Here is a 17,181-nt window from a genome sequence, read left to right as displayed (position 1 = left end):
TCAGCACCCAACGAATAATATGGTGGTGAGTTCCCTGGGTTTTCTTTTTGCCTAATGTATCCCTGACTTGGAGCTGAAGAAGTTTGCAACCTGGAAACAGCAATGGGCGCAGACTAAAATATTCTGCACTCTCTGGCCAAAGGACCAGGAAAAATTGCAGCTGGCAAGTCAGAAAACTTTTAGATGTTAATCACTGTCCTTTAGCCACACACCAAAGAAAAACTGTGATCTCACTTCAACTAATACCCCTTAAATGGAGATCCTAGACTTTATAATTAACCTTAGAACATTATAAGAAGTCTCCTTGACCACCCTCATCCACCACTCCGCCCAACCCCGGCCCCACTTTGGAGGTGTCAAGAGAATGCTGACTAGGAAATCAGGATTTTTATCTCATATAAGAATAGTATTAGACCTCCTTGGCCTCCTATCCGTACTTGAGTATTGAAGAGTTGCTCTTTCCCTTCCCCAGGAGAATGCTGCAAGAGAAGGCCGAATGGAGAATTAGGATTTTCACTCCCTTCTAGGATAATGTTGTAAGCCTCCTCCAACTTTGTAGAGCCAGTGGAGACAATAAGGGAAGCATTAATAAGACACTCCTGCCCAGCAGTAATGAGGAGCCCCTGCTGAGTAGAAAACCAAGATTTCTAATCCCATTTAGGAATAATGAGGTAGGGGCCTTTTTGACACAGCTGAAGCAGTGTCAAAGGCAAACAGCTAAACCAAAAGATTTAATATGGTCCAAAATCTCATACTGAATACCAAAACATCCATATTTTAGTTTTTGAAAATTGTATAGTAAGAAATCTTAGTTCAAATTAAAAGCAAAAATCACGTCTCTGAAATGACAGTGATATTAGAAGTGTCCGAGAAACATTTTTAAGCAATCACCATAGAAATATTTCAGTGAACAATTTCAACCCCGCTTGAAACAAATGAGAAAATAGGAATTCTCAGGGAAAAAATAACAGATACCAAGAAATGGAATTTAGAACTAAAAAACTCAATGGATAGCTTCAACAGCTAGGAGACAGTAAAAGAAAATCAGTGAACTTGAAGGTAGAACAATTGCTATTAGCCAGTCTAAACAGCAGAAAGATAGAATAGAATAATCTGGAAAGTTTTCGGGGACCTTTGGGACTATAACAAAAAGTTAAACTTGTGGCATTGGAGTACTGGGAGGAGAGGAAAAAAGTACTCAAAGAAATAGTGGCCAAAAACTTCCTGAATTTGGCAAATGGCACAGACCTTTAGATCCAAGGAGCTAATGAACCCCAAACAGTATAAACCAAAAGAACTCTACATTAAGTTCAGCTGTTGCAGTCTTCTGGAAACTTAAAGAAAATGTCTGAAAACTAGCAAGAGAGAAAACATGCCTTTCTTATAGATGAAAAGCTCTCTGATTTCTCATAAGCACATTTTCATCAAAAACTATGGAGGCCAGAAGGAAGGGGCACATTTTTTCAAGTGTCAGAAGAAAAGAACTGTCAGCCGAAGTATTATACCCAGTGAAAATATTCTTAAAGAATAAAGACATTCCCAGATGAGGGGAACTGGGAGAGTTTGTTAGCAGCAGACATGTTCTTAAAAAAGAAAAATGGCTTAGACAGGTCTCTAAATAGAAAGGAAATTATAAGAGGAAGACGTCTTGGAACATCGGGAAGGAAGAATGAACAAGGTATGCAAAAATGTGAATAAATATTGGAGGTTTCTTCCCTTACTGAGTTTTCCAAATTAGGTTTGATTAGTCCAAAATTCCGATACTATAGGTTTGATTAGTCCAGAATTCCGATACTATCTGATATGATTCTCAATGTGTGTAGTGAAATGTTTAAGACAAGTTTATTGTAAATTAGGTAGGGTCTAAAGACATAAAGGGAGGTAACATTTCTACACTTAAACTGAAAAAAGAATGGCACCAACTGACTAGTCAGATTTTTCTTAAATACACACAAAATATTAATAATTAGAGCAATCACTGAAAAAGAGGTCTGCTCAAAACCACTGTAAATTTTCTGTATAAATAAATCAAAGCATAATTTTAAAAAATGTTCAGGTAGCCCTTGGGATGACAGAAGAAAGTATATAATAATAACCATGAAACAAAAACCAAAATGGCACACATAGATGGTGTAAATATACCAACTGAAAGGCAGAGATGAGCAACATACATTAAAAAAGTGACACAGTAATAGGCTATGTACAAGAAATGCCTTTTAAATATATTTGGTAAAGGCAGAAAGTAAAAGGATGAAAAGTGATACAACATGCAAATATTAATCAGAAGAAATCAGGAATAGCTATACTGGTATCAGATAAAGTAGATTTTAAAGAAAAGAGAATTACTATAGTTGGGGGCTTTGTATCTTGTTTTAAAAAGTCAGTCTACCCGGCTCCGGTTATGGCTTAGCGGTAGAGCACTTGCCTAGCACGTGCGAGGCCCTGGGTTCGATTCTCAGCACCACATTAAAAACAGACAAATAAAATAAAGGTTTGTGTCCAACTACAACTAAAAATAAATATTTTTTAAAAAGCCCATCAAGACAACAATTCTAAGTTTGTATAAACCAGGTGACAGAGCTACAAAGTATGTGAGGCAAAAACCGCCAGAACTGAAAAGAGAAATAGATAAACCTACAATTACAGTTGCAGACTTTACTACCCACTCTTACCAGTTGATTGATAGGATGACTAAACAGAAATAGCAGTTACTGAAGAACTCAATACCACCATTATCCAACAGGATCTAGTTGACATTTTAAAAATGCTCTATCCAGTGAGAAGAGTATACATTCAAGTGCCTTGAAAGAGAGATCTACTCTGGGCCATAAAACAAACCTCAACAAATTTAAAAGAAAATCATAGTGTACATGATTTCCAACCACAATGGTATCAGAATAGACATCACTAACAGAAAACACAGACATCACCAAAATGTGAAGGCTAATCAACATACTTCTAAATAATCCGTGGGTCGAAGAGCCTAAAGGAAAATATAAAAAAAAATACTTTGAACTAAATGAATATGAAAAGATACCAAATTTCAGGCAGCTAAATCAGTGTTGGAAAATTTATAGTATTGAAAGTTTAATTTTAAAAGTGGAAAAGTTTGAAGTCAGTAATCTTAAGAGTTCACCTAACTCAGGAAAAGAAGAGCCAAAAAAATCTCAAAACACTAGAGGGAATGACAAAAAAAGAAAGTAGTTGAAATCAGTGACATTTAAAATGGGAAATAGTGTAGAAAATTAATAAGAACTGATTCTTTGAAAAATTCAGTAAGTTTTAAAACCTGTAGCAGAGAAATGAAATTTCCAGTTTGGGAAATGAAAAGGATATATCACTGCAGATCTTGTAGATACCAAAGTGATATAAAAAGGGAGTAGTATAATGAACAACTCTGCACACAGAAATTTGACAGCCTACTTTATTAGCTAAAATGAACTAATACCTTCAGAAGCACAAGCTGTAACTTAACCAATATGAATTAGATCATTTGAATACCCCCATAAATATTAAGCAAATTAAATTCATAATTAGAAATCGCTTGAAAAGGAAGTCTACAAATCTGGATTATTTCACTGGATATTTGTACCACACATTTTAAGAACACTGAATACCAGTTTTACCAATCTCTTTCAAAAATAGAAAGGTCAGAATCCTTCTCAATTTGTTTTATGAAGCTGCTGTTATCCGGATACTAAGCCAAAGACTCTGTGTGTGAGTGTGTGTGTGTGAGAGAGAGAGAATTTTTCATGCATATAAGAAAATTCTTACCAAAACATTAGCAACTGGAACTAAGCAACATAGAAAAAAGTATTACACCTAGGCACAATGAAGCACACCTGTAATCCCAGCAACTAGAGAGGCTGAGGCAGAAGGATTATACCTGCGAGGCCCTGGCTTCGATTCTCAGCACCACATTAAAAACAGACAAATAAAATAAAGACTTGTGTCCAGCTACACAGCCTTAGCAATTTAGTGAGATCCCGTCTTAAAAAGGACTGGTGAAGTAGTTCAGTGGAGCCCCTGGGTTCAATTCTCGGTACCTACACACTCACCAAAAAACAAAACAAAAAACCTAACTTCAGGAAAATAACATAGAATTAGAATGCTGTAACTCAATACTCTGAGTATTCTGTCTCAGTACATTTTGTGTTGCTAATAACAGCTCCACAGACAGGGTAAGTTACCAAGACTAGAGGTTTATTTTGGCTCACTTCTGGTTCAGGGTGAGGGGTTGCATCAAGTGATGGCCTTCTTGCTGGCACAGTTCCCAGGCAGTATGGGGCATTACATGGTGCACAACAAGAAGCACTGCTGGTCTTTCTTTTAAGAAGCCTCAGTATTCAGTCATGGAGCTCCACCCTGATGACCCTACCTAAACCTGATCACCTTCCAAAATCCCCACCTTATAACACCATAGGTAATTGAGCTTCCTTCTTCATACCTCAAAATGGAGATTAAATGTCAGCATGAGTCTTAGAGGGAACAAACCATATTCAAACCATAGCTCTTCACAAACTAGCAAACCAAAACTTGGTATTCAAGGGAAGAAATGAGTGAAAAAAAGGAAGAAATGCAGCAAAAGTATATCAAACTCAGGAAAGAAATTGAAGAAAAGAAAACTGTCTTAAAAGGAGGAATAAATTACAAAATAATCAAGAGTGAAAATCTGAAGGACATCCAATGAAAATGAGATGAAGAAGCAAAAAAAGATCTCAGGAAAAAGTAAACGAGAAGATCAGCAAAGGAGCTCCAGTTAATGGAATTGTGTGAAAAAGAAAAATCTTGCAACAGAAGTAATGGTTAAATTATGATTCAAAAAAACTTTCTGGGAATGAGGAATATATTAACTACAACTTTAAAAGGACCCACCGTGTACCTGGAAAAATTGACCTAGAACAATTAAATCTGAGACGAAGTAACTTTTTAATTGATAATTTGGGTTATCATTATACTTCTGAAGGTAAATCATAGCAATAGAGTAGCAATATCAAGAAACTCAAAGTATAAGCCAAGGATTTGATATCAAGCTGAGTTTTTCTTCAGTCATGATGGTAAGAAAAAAGTGAATTTGAACATTCTAGAACTGATTGAATATTGTATTCATGAGCCATTGTGTTTATTAGCAGATGAGCCTAATCCAGCCAAAAGATCAGTGGGAAAACTTCAGCAAAAGAACTGTTAGTACTCAATACACTGAATTGTAAAATTAAGACTAAATAAAACAAGGGTGGGGACATAGATAGAAGAGAAATATGGAATGTCATATATAGTTGAACAAACTATAAAGAATATCACATTTAGAAAGGGGAGAAAGTAAAACTAGAATAAGTTCACACATTTATGTGGATAAAGACAAAGGATACTTAAAACTGGCAGACCAGGAAAAAAGTTTAAGATTAAGACTAATAGAGGAACAAAAGGAATTAAGAGCATTAACAAAAGTATAAAGGCAAAAGTAACTACTAGAGCAAAATCCCTAACCTTGCTAAATTCCAAAGAAAATGTTAAAAAAAAAAAAAAGTAAAGAAAGGAACATAGGAAATATACATGTAATAATTATATAATAATGACTGAGATAAAACCAGACATAGTCGAATCAATATGAATGGGCTTAAATTGGTTATTAAAATTTTCAAGCAGACATCATTAAAATTTGGTTTAGGCAAAAAGTCTTCTGAATGCTTAAAATAAAAGGTGCAAAGTTTAACCCTTGTAGTAGTAATCTGGCAAGGCATGTATAAAATTAATCTGAAGTGAATAACATCAGGCAAACCCAAACTGTAGAATGTTTTGTAAAATAACTGGTCTCTGTTCTTCAAAAAATATCAGTGTCATGAAAAAAAGTAGGTTTTGGAACTGTTTCATATTAAATCTGAAGAGACAGGTAGTCTGTGACCCTGGATGAGATTCTGTACTAAATGGGGAGAAGGGCATTGGTAGGGTGATTGGTAGAATTGGAAAATAGACTGACAAAAGTACATTGTCATTATTAAATTTCCTTAAGTTTGATAACTACTATTTATGTAAAAAAAAATCACTGAAGTATCGAGGTAAAATTCTGAAATGGTTCAGAAAAAAATACATAATAATGCTGGGTTGGAAGGGGAATGAGGCAAAGGCAACAAAATTTTTAAAAAGTTGATGAGTTTGAGTAGAATATTTGAGTGTTCTCTAGTATCTCCCTATCTATGAACCATAAACCAGGGACCAGTACACACATTAGTTTAGAAAAGTAGAATTTAAGTAACATAACTTTCTCAAATTCCCCCCCTCCCCGCCCCTTTTTTTTTAGACATGTTTTACCAGTTCAAATTACTTGTGTTTAAAAAGCCTGGCTAATTTGGCATCAGTCCATTTTAACCTTAAGTGTGATGTCTTTGAAAGCTATTTTTTCCTCTGTTAGGTATTTGTAGCATTTACCTATCTGCATTCTTAAAATATGCTTTAGAGACAGTGAAAAAAATTGTTTTCTAAGTGTATCCCTTCATATGACTTCTGGTAAAATGCTTGGACATGTGGAAAAACCCTACTATTTGTTTTTTTCTCCCTTCTTAATGCTTCCTTCTGGTATGAGAATAATATAAAAGATGGGATGAATTTAAAAGCCTTTGGATATTTTTTCATATTTTTATCTTGTTCCAAAGTGAGGTAGGTCAAATAATATGTGGATAGTAATTTGATAAGTCTTGCTGGCTATTTTGCAACTAAATCTGTGTTACTAGATTAAGCTCCTTTATTTATTTTTGAGGAACAACTTGTTCTGTGTTAACAGAAAGAAGTTTTAAAGATACTTTGTCATAATGATTCTTTTTTTTTCTTCATACGTAATAAATATAGGTGAAGGAAAGAGAACATCAAATGAAATTTGAGATTATGTACCCAATCTTCATATGCTATATTGACTAAGTTTTTAATCATGAAAAGCCAGTGATTAAAAAATGATTTTATGTCTCTTGATTATTCAGTAGTATTTATAGTGAGTTTCTTGCTTCTGTTTGTTACAGAGAAGAAAAAAAATCACATGGTTCTACTGGGTGAAAAATTCGGGAACTTTTATACCTTTTCCAATACAGTATCTCACATGCAGTGAGACTTCACCATGGTTTTCAATCTTTATACCTAGTGCAATAGGAAATTAATTTTTGATCCTGACTCTCTTGTTTACAGATAATATATGATTTTTAAGCATTTGGATGGTGTGAATTTTTCAGAGGACAATGTTATTTACTGTACAATTTTAAAAAGTTCTATTATAAGATTACATTTCTAAGAAGTATAGAATTACTTTTTAATGTAAAGATCAAGATTTTGTTTTAGGTTATTTAGCCAAATACCACAATGTACAGTCACTAAAAAATAGGTAGAAATGACTGATATGCAGTACGAAGAAAAATAAGTTTTGTGCAAAAAGAAATACTATTTTTAAATTTAAGTTTTATAGTGATACATTATTTTTCTATTGAAAACTTTTTTCCCTTGATATAATTTGTAGTCCTAATTTTCCAGTCATTCTACTTATCAACTATTTTGATAATTCCAGAGTTTTTATATTTAGGAATTTTTGTTTACATTATAAGTAATTATAAAATAATTATATTTTTTTCTAACCAGGAAGAAGCATTGCATGCATTTATTCAGCCAGAGATCCTGGATGGCCCAAATCAGTATTTTTGTGAACGTTGTAAGAAGAAGTGTGATGCTCGAAAGGTAAATGCCACATAGAGATTAGTTCTTAATTACTTGAGATAATATTCAATATCCAATAGAGTCCCTCCTTTTTGTTTCTTTTTAGGGCCTTCGGTTTTTGCATTTCCCTTATCTTCTGACCTTACAGTTGAAAAGATTTGATTTTGATTATACAACCATGCATAGGATTAAATTAAATGATCGGATGACATTTCCTGAGGAGTTAGATATGAGTACATTTATTGATGTTGAAGATGAGGTAAATATTTATTATATTTCCTTTTTTTAAAATATTTCTCATAAATCCACTTTAGTTACACATGCTTTTGAAAGAACTGTTTGAAGTAAATTAAGAGTAGATGCCATTTAGATGGTCACCTTGATAAAAGCTTTTCTTATTTTCTAATGTAAACTTCTATAAAAAAAACAGTTTACTTTTGTATAAACTTTTCCTGACCACCAAAAACTACGTATCAGATATTCTTGTTTGTCAAAGTAATTTATGATAACTCTTTGAAAAGGCAATAAGAATTTCACCTCTGGAATTTTTTCTTGATTGTAAGTAATCATTTCATAATTTCTTAGTTATTGAAACAAATCTGCCAGTGGGCTTTTTGTTTCTGATATATACTAAACATGGAACAAATATATATGAATGAATGAATAAAGAAACTTAAGTGGCATGAATTTAATTTCTTGTATTAAAAGGAGTATCTGAGTTATTTTCACTTAAGGTTTTCTAGCTCTTAAGTTAATTAGGTTAAAAAGAATATGAAATGCAAAGTGTTCTATTTTTTTTTTAAGAGAGAGAGAGAATTTTTTAATATTTATTTTTTAGTTTTCGGTGGACAAAACATCTTTGTTTGTATGTGGTGCTGAGGATCGAACCCGGGCCGCACGCATGCCAGACGAGCGCGCTACCGCTTGAGCCACATCCCCAGCCCCTATTTTTCTTTTTTAAAAAAAACTTTACTTAAATAGGTTGATCATGGGACTTTATCATACACATGAAATGATCATCAGTTTCTTTCTACTCATTGACCTCCCAGAATTCTCTAGCGTTATTTAGTAAAAGATATATAATATCCCACTCTATTCTTTTCAAAACTCTTCTGATTGTATTTTGTGAAATATGTATGATCATTTAGCATAGTGGTTATAGTGATAAATCTTTTTTCTGTTTTCAAAACTACCATGAAACATTTTTTTCTGATTTAAATTGATTGCAATATTTATAAAAATGCCTTTTCCTAGGAGCTCAAAAATAATTTTAAACATTTATCAAGTTTTATTTAGTACTCTTAAGCACCAGGAGGCAGTATTGTATAGAAGAGCACATGTTTCGGGGTTTAACTGGATGTCAGTTCAAAGCGTGTAATCCTAGCTACTTAGGAGGAGACTGAGGCAGGAGAATTTTAAGCTTGGACAACTTACTGAGACACTGTCTCAAAATAAAACTTAAAAAGGGCTGAAGATGTAGATCAGTGTAGAGTGCTTGCCTATCATGTGCAAGGCCCTGGGTTCAATCCCCAATACCACCAAAAAAACCAGAGTAGATGTCAGTTCAAATCCTTTGTCTTGCTTCTTGCCAGCTTCTTGACCTTGGATAATTGACATAACTTTTCCTAATCTGAAGGATAATAATTTTTTTTTTATAGCTATTGTGTGATGATGCCTTAGATGAAGTAGGTGTTTACTAAATGGCAATTGGCCAGATAACTTTTTAAAGGCTTAATTTAAAATAGTGTCTCCAACACTTTTTAATTAGAATAGCTACAAGAAATATGCTAATTTTTCAAAGGAGATATAATCTTTGTAGAATTTTTACTTAAATATAGATGTGTATTAGATCCATGTTTTAACTGTACTTAATGTATTTCTTTTAACCTAGATATAAAGTTTGGTAGGTTCTTACAAGGAAGTTCTAGGTGTAGAGTTCTCGAGAGAAGAGATATTTTGGCTTAATTGGGGTAGTTTCAGAAATGATCTCTTTTGACTTAAAGTTCTGAAATTGGTTTTCACTACCATTTTTCTTTTAACCAGACTTTCATGAGGGAAACAGACTGCATACTAGATGCAGTTCCTACAACATTCATGGGGGAAAAGTTTGTTACTTATTGCTTAGTTGATTCTAGAACTTCTGTGCAATGCCTTATACATACCAAGAGTCTGTATCTTAGAGAATTCTCAAACTATTGAAATAAAAACATTTGGTATGTCCATAAAATATTAAAGAAAAGGGTTGTTTGGGAATTTCTAAGAATTATTCAGTTGAATTTGTGTGAATGTGATTTTTTTTTTAAAACATAAAACATGAAATAGTTATTTCTGCCTGTTGTTCATCAGAATATAAAATTCTGAGGATAGATATGATGTCTTATTTTTCTAATTATCTATAATACCTAACAGTGATAAACTGAATTGGACTTTTTGTTCAAAAAAAGAGAAGATAGTCTCCTGGGATTTGAAAACAGAAGGAACTCAGTTTGGAGCTTAGTTTCTCTGCTTTTATGAATTGTGCTGAAAGAATTGATAATTTTATACTATGCAATGATAAACATAAATGGGGTTTAATAGAATTCTGAATCACTAATTTGTCATTCAAATTTTAAGATAGAAATGCTATTAAAGTACCCTTTTTACTTGTTTAATTTTACTTAAGAGAAATTTACTTACATACTTTTATTATTAAGAATATGTTAAATTATGTGAAAACGTTAGAATGTAGGTAAAAAGTTTTGATGAATATATTTTCCTTTATTTGGCTTATAATTTTAAGATAATTTTGTTTTATTAAGAAATCTCCTCAGACTGAAAGTTGCACTGATAGTGGAGCAGAAAATGAAGGTAGTTGTCATAGTGATCAGATGAGCAATGATTTCTCCAATGATGATGGTGTTGATGAAGGAATCTGCCTTGAGAGCAATAGTGGAACTGAAAAGATTTCAAAACCTGGACTTGAAAAGGTACCTTTCATAGTTTGTGGGTTTTGCTTTTGGTTCTGGGGATTGAACCAGGGCTTTATGCCTGCTGGTCAGGTGCTCTAATATGGAGCTACACTTCAGCCCCTTGTTTTTTATTTAAAAGAGAAGATAATCTCTGAGTTTCTTTATAATTGTGTAGCTGTTTTGAATCACACTCTTTGAAAGTTTCATTTTTAAAAATTAAGACTTATTAAAGTTGTTAGTTTTCTGTGTATATGTGCATGTGTATAAAATCATAATTAAACTTAGAAAAAAACCTACTTATTGGGGGGAACATTAATTTTTGGGAGACTGGTCTATAAACTATTTTCCTCACCCCTCCACCCTCCACTCTTCCCCCCAAAAGAAAGGATGCTTAGCAACCAAGAAACCAAGATCCTAGTACCGGCTCTGCCAAGTACTGCAAGTCAGCAAACCTTATATATCATCTGAGTTTTCTCATATGGCAAAATGAAAGTGTTGGACTTAATCTGTTGATTTGAAAAATCTTAGCCATAGGAATACTTCTGAAAAAGTTAATAACAGAATTGATCTTTTAAAGGTAGCAGAAATTCAAGGCTCTCAATCTTTTTTACTCTCCCATAACAGTCCTTAGACACTTTTGGAAAATGATATAGTTCCATGGATTATAATTTGAAAACCACAGATCTGGATAATCTCTGGGATAGGATTTTCTTTGTTCTATGTGAATGATTTTAAGGTTTTATCAAACCATTTCTTTCACATTCATGTATTCTGCTTTATTGAGGGAAGGATTACAGGTAGAAATGTCCTGTTCATGGTGTGAATAATAAATCACTTGAAGTCTCAAATCTTAGAGTCATATTAAATATAGAGATTTGGGGTCAGTATTTAAGAATGGGGTTTTACTAGAATAAATCTGTTACTAGATCAAGGCCATCATTCTCATCACTGTCACCAATACTCTTTGCCTTTTTTGTTTTGTTTCAGTTTTTATTTACTTATTTTTAAATTTTTTCCAGTAATGGAGATGGAACCCAGGTCCTTACACATGCTAGGCTAGCACTTTACCACTGAGCTACATCCTTAGCCCATTTTATGTATTTGTTTTGAGACAGAATCTTGTCAAATTGCCCAGATTGGCCTTGAACTTGAGATCCTCCTCCCTCAGCCTCCCAAGTAGCTGAGATTGCAGGCATGCTGCATTGTGCCTGGCTTAGTATTTTTTATTTATTTATTTTTCTAAATTTATATGTAACAGTATATATAACAGCAGAATGCATTACAATTCTTATTACATATATAGAACTCAGTTTTTTGTATCTCTGGTTGTATACATAGTATACTCACACCAATTCGTGTCTTCGTACATGTACTTTGGATAAGTAGGCCCTAATCTCCATCATGTGGGATTAGGTCCCAACTTCCTTAATAAGACTCTTGTGGCACAAAAATTAAAATCAAGAATCAATAAATGGGATGGACTCAAACTGAAAAACTTCTTCTCAGCAAAAGAAACAATCTGTGAGGTGAATAGAGAACGTACATCTTGGGAGCAAATCTTTACCCCTCACACATCAGATAGATCACAAATCACTAGGGTATATAAAGAACTCAAAAAGCTAGATACCAAAAAAACAAATAATGCAATCAATAAATGGGCCAAGGACCTGAAGAGAGACTTCTCAGAAGTTGATGTACAATCAATCAACAAACACATGAAAAAATGTTCATCATCATTAGCAATTAGAGAAATGCACTCCAGTCAGAATGTATTATGCATACAGACAACAATAAGTATTGGTGAGGTGTGGGGAAAAAGGTACACTCATATACTGCTGGTGGGACTGCAAATTTGTGCAGCCAATATGGAAAGCAGTATGGAGATTTCTTGGAAAATTGGGAATGGAACCATCATTTGACCCAGCTGTCCCTCTCCTCAGTCTATACCCAAAGGACTTAAAAACAGCATACTACAGGGATACAGCCACATCAATGTTTATAGCAGCACAATTCACAATAGCTAAATGTGGAACCAACCTAGATGCCCTTCAATAGATGGATTAAAAAAAAAATGTGGCATATGTACAATGGAATATTACTCAACAATAAAAGAGACTAAAACCAATGCTGAATGTTTTCTTTGATTTAAGGAGGCTGATTCATGGTGGGATAGGGAGAGGGAGCATGGGAGGAATAGGTGAACTCTAGATAGGGCAGAGAGGTGGGAGGGGAAGGGAGAGGGCATGGGGTAATTAATGATGGTTGAATGTGATGATCATTATTATCTTTGCCTTTTTAAATTACCTCATTCACCACAGATAGATGAATAGGAATTGTTGTATAATGGATAAGTGGATACATGACATAATGAACCTTGCATTGTTGTAAGAGTTGGTAAACTATGATTTAAGAGCCCAATCTAGCCATCGGCCTGTTTTTCTGGATACTCATATCATCTGCAACTTAAGGCAGTTTAATATCTTTCTTTCCAATACGTATGCCTTTTTCTTGTCTTATTGTACTCAGTAAGCCTTCTAATATAGCATTAACTAGGGGTGTTGAGAGACCCCATCCCCCATCCTTGCCTTCTCCATACTTTAGGGAGAAAGCTTTCTGTCTCATACCATTAAGTATGATATTGGCTCTACATTTTTTTGTGGGTGTTCATTGTCATATTAAGGAGGTTTGCCATTTATTCCTAGTTTGTTTAGTGGTTTTTTAGTTTGTTTTGTCATGAATGGGGATTAGATATGTTGATCTTGAATTCCATTGGTTAATTTTCTAATATTGAATTAGTTTTATTTAACTGGAACAAATCCTATTTTGTTGTGATATGTAATTCTTTTTAGACATTGTTGAATTTAATTTGCTAGTATGTTATAGATTTTGTATCTGTGTTCATGAGAGGCATAGGTATGTAGCTTTCCAGTCTTGTAAAATGTTTATCTTGTTTAAGTAATGTTGGGCTCATAGAAAGAATTATGAAGTGTTCCCTCATTTTGGAAGTGATTTTAGAGAATTGGTATATTTCTTCTTCAGATGTTTGGTAGACTTACCAAACATTACCAGTGAAGTAATCTAATCTCCTTACTAGTTACACATCCATATGTTTTGATATATTTTGGTTTTATTTTCATTTTTATTGAGATATTTTCTCATGTGACTCTTTGATTCTTTGTTTTTAAATGTCCTCATGTTTGTGAGATTTTTTTACTTTTCCTTTTAAACTGATTTCTATCCAGTTTCCTTCACTTTTGAAGAATTATTTCTCTGAATATATTATTCTAGGCTGCTGGTAATTTTTTTCTTCAACACTTGAAATATTTCACTATCCTCTTCTTGCTTGCATGCTTTATAATGAAAAGTATGCTGTAATTCTTATCTTGGTTCTTCTTGAGGTAAGGTGCTACTTCCCTTTTGGCTCCCTTGAAGACTTTTTTCCCTTTGTTTTTGGTTTTATGCAGTTTGAATATGATAAGCCTAAATGTGAAAAATCTTTTGTGGGTTTATTTATTTGTTTGTTTGTTTGTTTTGTGAGGATCGGTAGTGATTTATCCTGCTTGGTGTTTTCTGAACTTTCATTTCTGTCACTTGGTGCTCCCTGTTTTTTGTGAGTATAGTTTTATAGGAACAAGCCATTTCCATTGTTTACATATTGTCTATGTCTTGTAGAGTGCCCTAACAAAAACTGAATAGTTGTGGCAAACATTGTATGACCCTCAAAGCTTAAAATGTTCACTATTGGACCTCAACATGAGAAGTTCACATAATCCCAGGCTTTAATTCTGACATTGACAGTAACAAGCTGTATCACTTCGGGCAAATCATTTAGTCTCTGTGCCTCTCTGTTGTTCTACCCAAATCTAGAAATTTGTAAATTTGTTTGCCAGTACTGTGTTTGAAGTTTTATACCCTTTTTATTTTATTTAAGAGAATCTATCATTTTGTTAATAACATTAAAATAGAATAATAGATATGTTTTTAAGTAATTTTATTTACAAATTATCATTCTACATTTTGGTTGTAGATGGACACATAGTATCTCATTTATTTTTATTTGTCTCTGAGGATCAAAACCAGTGCCTCACACATTCGAGGGAAGTACTTTTCCACTGATCTACAGCCCCAACCCCCCTTTCTACCTCTTAGCAATCAAGTTTGACTTGGAACTAAAAGTGCTGCTTTTGAGAACCCTTACTCTTTCATATAGACCATATTATCTTTTGTTTATGTTTGTATATTTATATTTGGTTTATGATAAATATCTTTTATTTATATATGTATGTTTATGTAATTCTGATTTGGAAGGCGATTCAGTGTACCTTTGTTATCTAGAATTTTCTACCTTCAGAATTTTCCAAGGAAATAATTATATTTTGACTTTGCTAATTATAATGAAATTTTTAAAATGTATAGATGCAGGTTTTAAAGGTGTCTACATATAATAAAATATTATTCATATCATTCAATCGCATCCAGTATTTGTCTCATCTCACGTTCTTTTAAGGGAATTTTAATCTGTTTATTCACACTTTCTAAAGGTAATTTTTAAAAGATCTGATGCATGAAAAACCTATGATGATAAATTATGTATAGTTTTGCATTTCATAAGTTGTTTAGTGCTTTAAAAACAAATTCTGGATTGCAAGTAAATTCTGAAGCCTCTGTCACTATGGTAAATCTTAGTTTTAGAAATAAAATTTAACTACACAAGGAAGTTTTCAGGCATAATTAAAATTTGTTCTAGAAACTTCAGTATTAATTACAGTCAGTTTAAAGTTATTTAAGATAAACTGAGTGTTATGAGACTTCTCAGAGGAAAAAAATGCCTTTTCTTAAAGAATTAGGGCTGGGGCTTTAATAGCTTAGTGGTAGAGCGCCTGCCTCACATGTGAGGACCTGGGTTCAATCCCCAATACTGCAAAAAAGAAAAAAGAAGGGGCTGGGGTTGTGGCTCAGCAGTAGAGCGCTTGCCTAGCACATGTGAGGCCCTGGGTTCTATCCTCAGCACCACATAAAAATAAGTAAATAAAACAAATGTAATGTGTCCAACTACAACTAAAAAAATAAATATAAAAAAAAGAAAAAAGAAGAAGAGGGGAGGTGGATAAGAGAAGCTCTAGTTCTTGTAGAAAAGTTAATAACCCACAATGAGGGAGAGGTGGAGAATAGAAGTTGAATGAAGGGAAGGGACTATGGGAATGGGGAAGATAGTAAAACCAGACATAACTTTCCTATGTTCATATATGAATGCACAACCAGTAAAACTCCATATCATGTACAACCAACCACAAGAATGGGATCCTTATTAGAATAAGTTGGAGTCCATGTATGTAGAATGTCAAAATACACTCTTATCATGTATATCTAAAAAGAACTTTTAAAAAAATTCGCTTGGTAGCAGCTGGGGAATCTTCTCATATCAAATTGCCTTTTTAACCTTTTTACCTTTCTTTTATTTCCATCTTCCTCCCTGTCCCTTTTGTAAAAGAATTACTGGTCTGCAAGATCTTTAGTATCTCCAAGTATCTTTGGACCTGTGAAGTGTCTGAGCTGCTGAAAGAAATGATAGCCATAAATATAAGGCAATTCGTTTGTAAATCATCTCTTTTTAAAATAAATCCCTTTATTTCTATTTTCTTTCAAAAATAACTTCAACATTGCTTTAATAGTGTCCTTCTGTGAAGAATTGTTAACTGAAGAGGACATTATTAAGAAATAATTTTATTATAGATAAGATAGAATTCAGAATTCATTCTTAATATAAGGGAGAGATATCAGATTAACAGATCATTCTATCACAGATACTACATAAGCACATTAGAAAATGTTCCAAATTATTATAGCTCTTAGCTCTTTTGTAAAGGAAATAGAATCTTATTTGAATAAAAAAACAGTATTTCATATGAGATTTCTTGATGTTCACTGTGCATGTTAAAAATTGTACTTAGCTGGTGCTTCTAATTTCAGAATGTTCTTTAATTTTTTACCTAAGTTCTTATTTATAGATAAATATAGTTCCAAAGGTTATCGTAAAATTAAAATGTGAAGGAATACACCGAGTAAAATTTGTGAGATATAAAATTTTTTTGGTGACTTGTCATTTTAATTTTATCTTAGGGAAGAGTTAACCTATGATAGGTAAGACAATATCAATATCTCTATATGTTAGTAGAGATAAGGAAATAGTCAAATAAGAGTTTTGTGATTTTCCTCTCTGAATTACTTTTGGTTTTTTTCCTCCCTCAGAATTCCTTGATCTATGAGCTTTTCTCTGTTATGGTTCATTCGGGGAGTGCTGCTGGTGGTCATTATTATGCTTGTATAAAGTCATTCAGTGATGAGCAGTGGTACAGCTTCAATGATCAACATGTTAGCCGGGTAAGGCGTCCTTTCAGATTAGTGCTCTGAAAGGCAGGAGTAGGGGTATTTCTAACCAACAATAGGGTTTATTTAAAATGGAAATATCTGTATAATAATGTTATCTCAAGACCCACTTCAAATAAGTTTTTCATTTTCAGTAAATTTCTTGCTTTTGCTT

General features: G+C 33.2%; 1 protein-coding gene across 2 annotated transcripts in view; it reads left to right on the top strand.

Annotated features, from left to right (window-relative positions):
- Usp47 (ubiquitin specific peptidase 47) overlaps window positions 1-17,181 on the top strand; it is a 105,673-nt gene that overhangs the window by 58,176 nt on the left and 30,316 nt on the right. For both annotated transcript variants that reach the window (XM_058576956.1, XM_046437973.2), the window contains 4 exons: window positions 7,618-7,713; window positions 7,799-7,951; window positions 10,491-10,658; window positions 16,890-17,021. In XM_058576956.1, the coding sequence (XP_058432939.1) occupies window positions 7,618-7,713; window positions 7,799-7,951; window positions 10,491-10,658; window positions 16,890-17,021 (549 nt within the window). The remainder of the gene's footprint in view (window positions 1-7,617; window positions 7,714-7,798; window positions 7,952-10,490; window positions 10,659-16,889; window positions 17,022-17,181) is intronic.

Source organism: Marmota monax, unplaced genomic scaffold (genome assembly GCF_021218885.2).
Source record: "Marmota monax isolate L192 unplaced genomic scaffold, Marmota_monax_Labrador192_F-V1.1 WCK01_AAM20220418_F8-fsc00061, whole genome shotgun sequence".
NCBI classification, from domain to species: domain Eukaryota; kingdom Metazoa; phylum Chordata; class Mammalia; order Rodentia; family Sciuridae; genus Marmota; species Marmota monax.
Note: the sequence above shows the minus strand (reverse complement) of the source record. Positions and strands in the feature narration are given on the sequence as shown.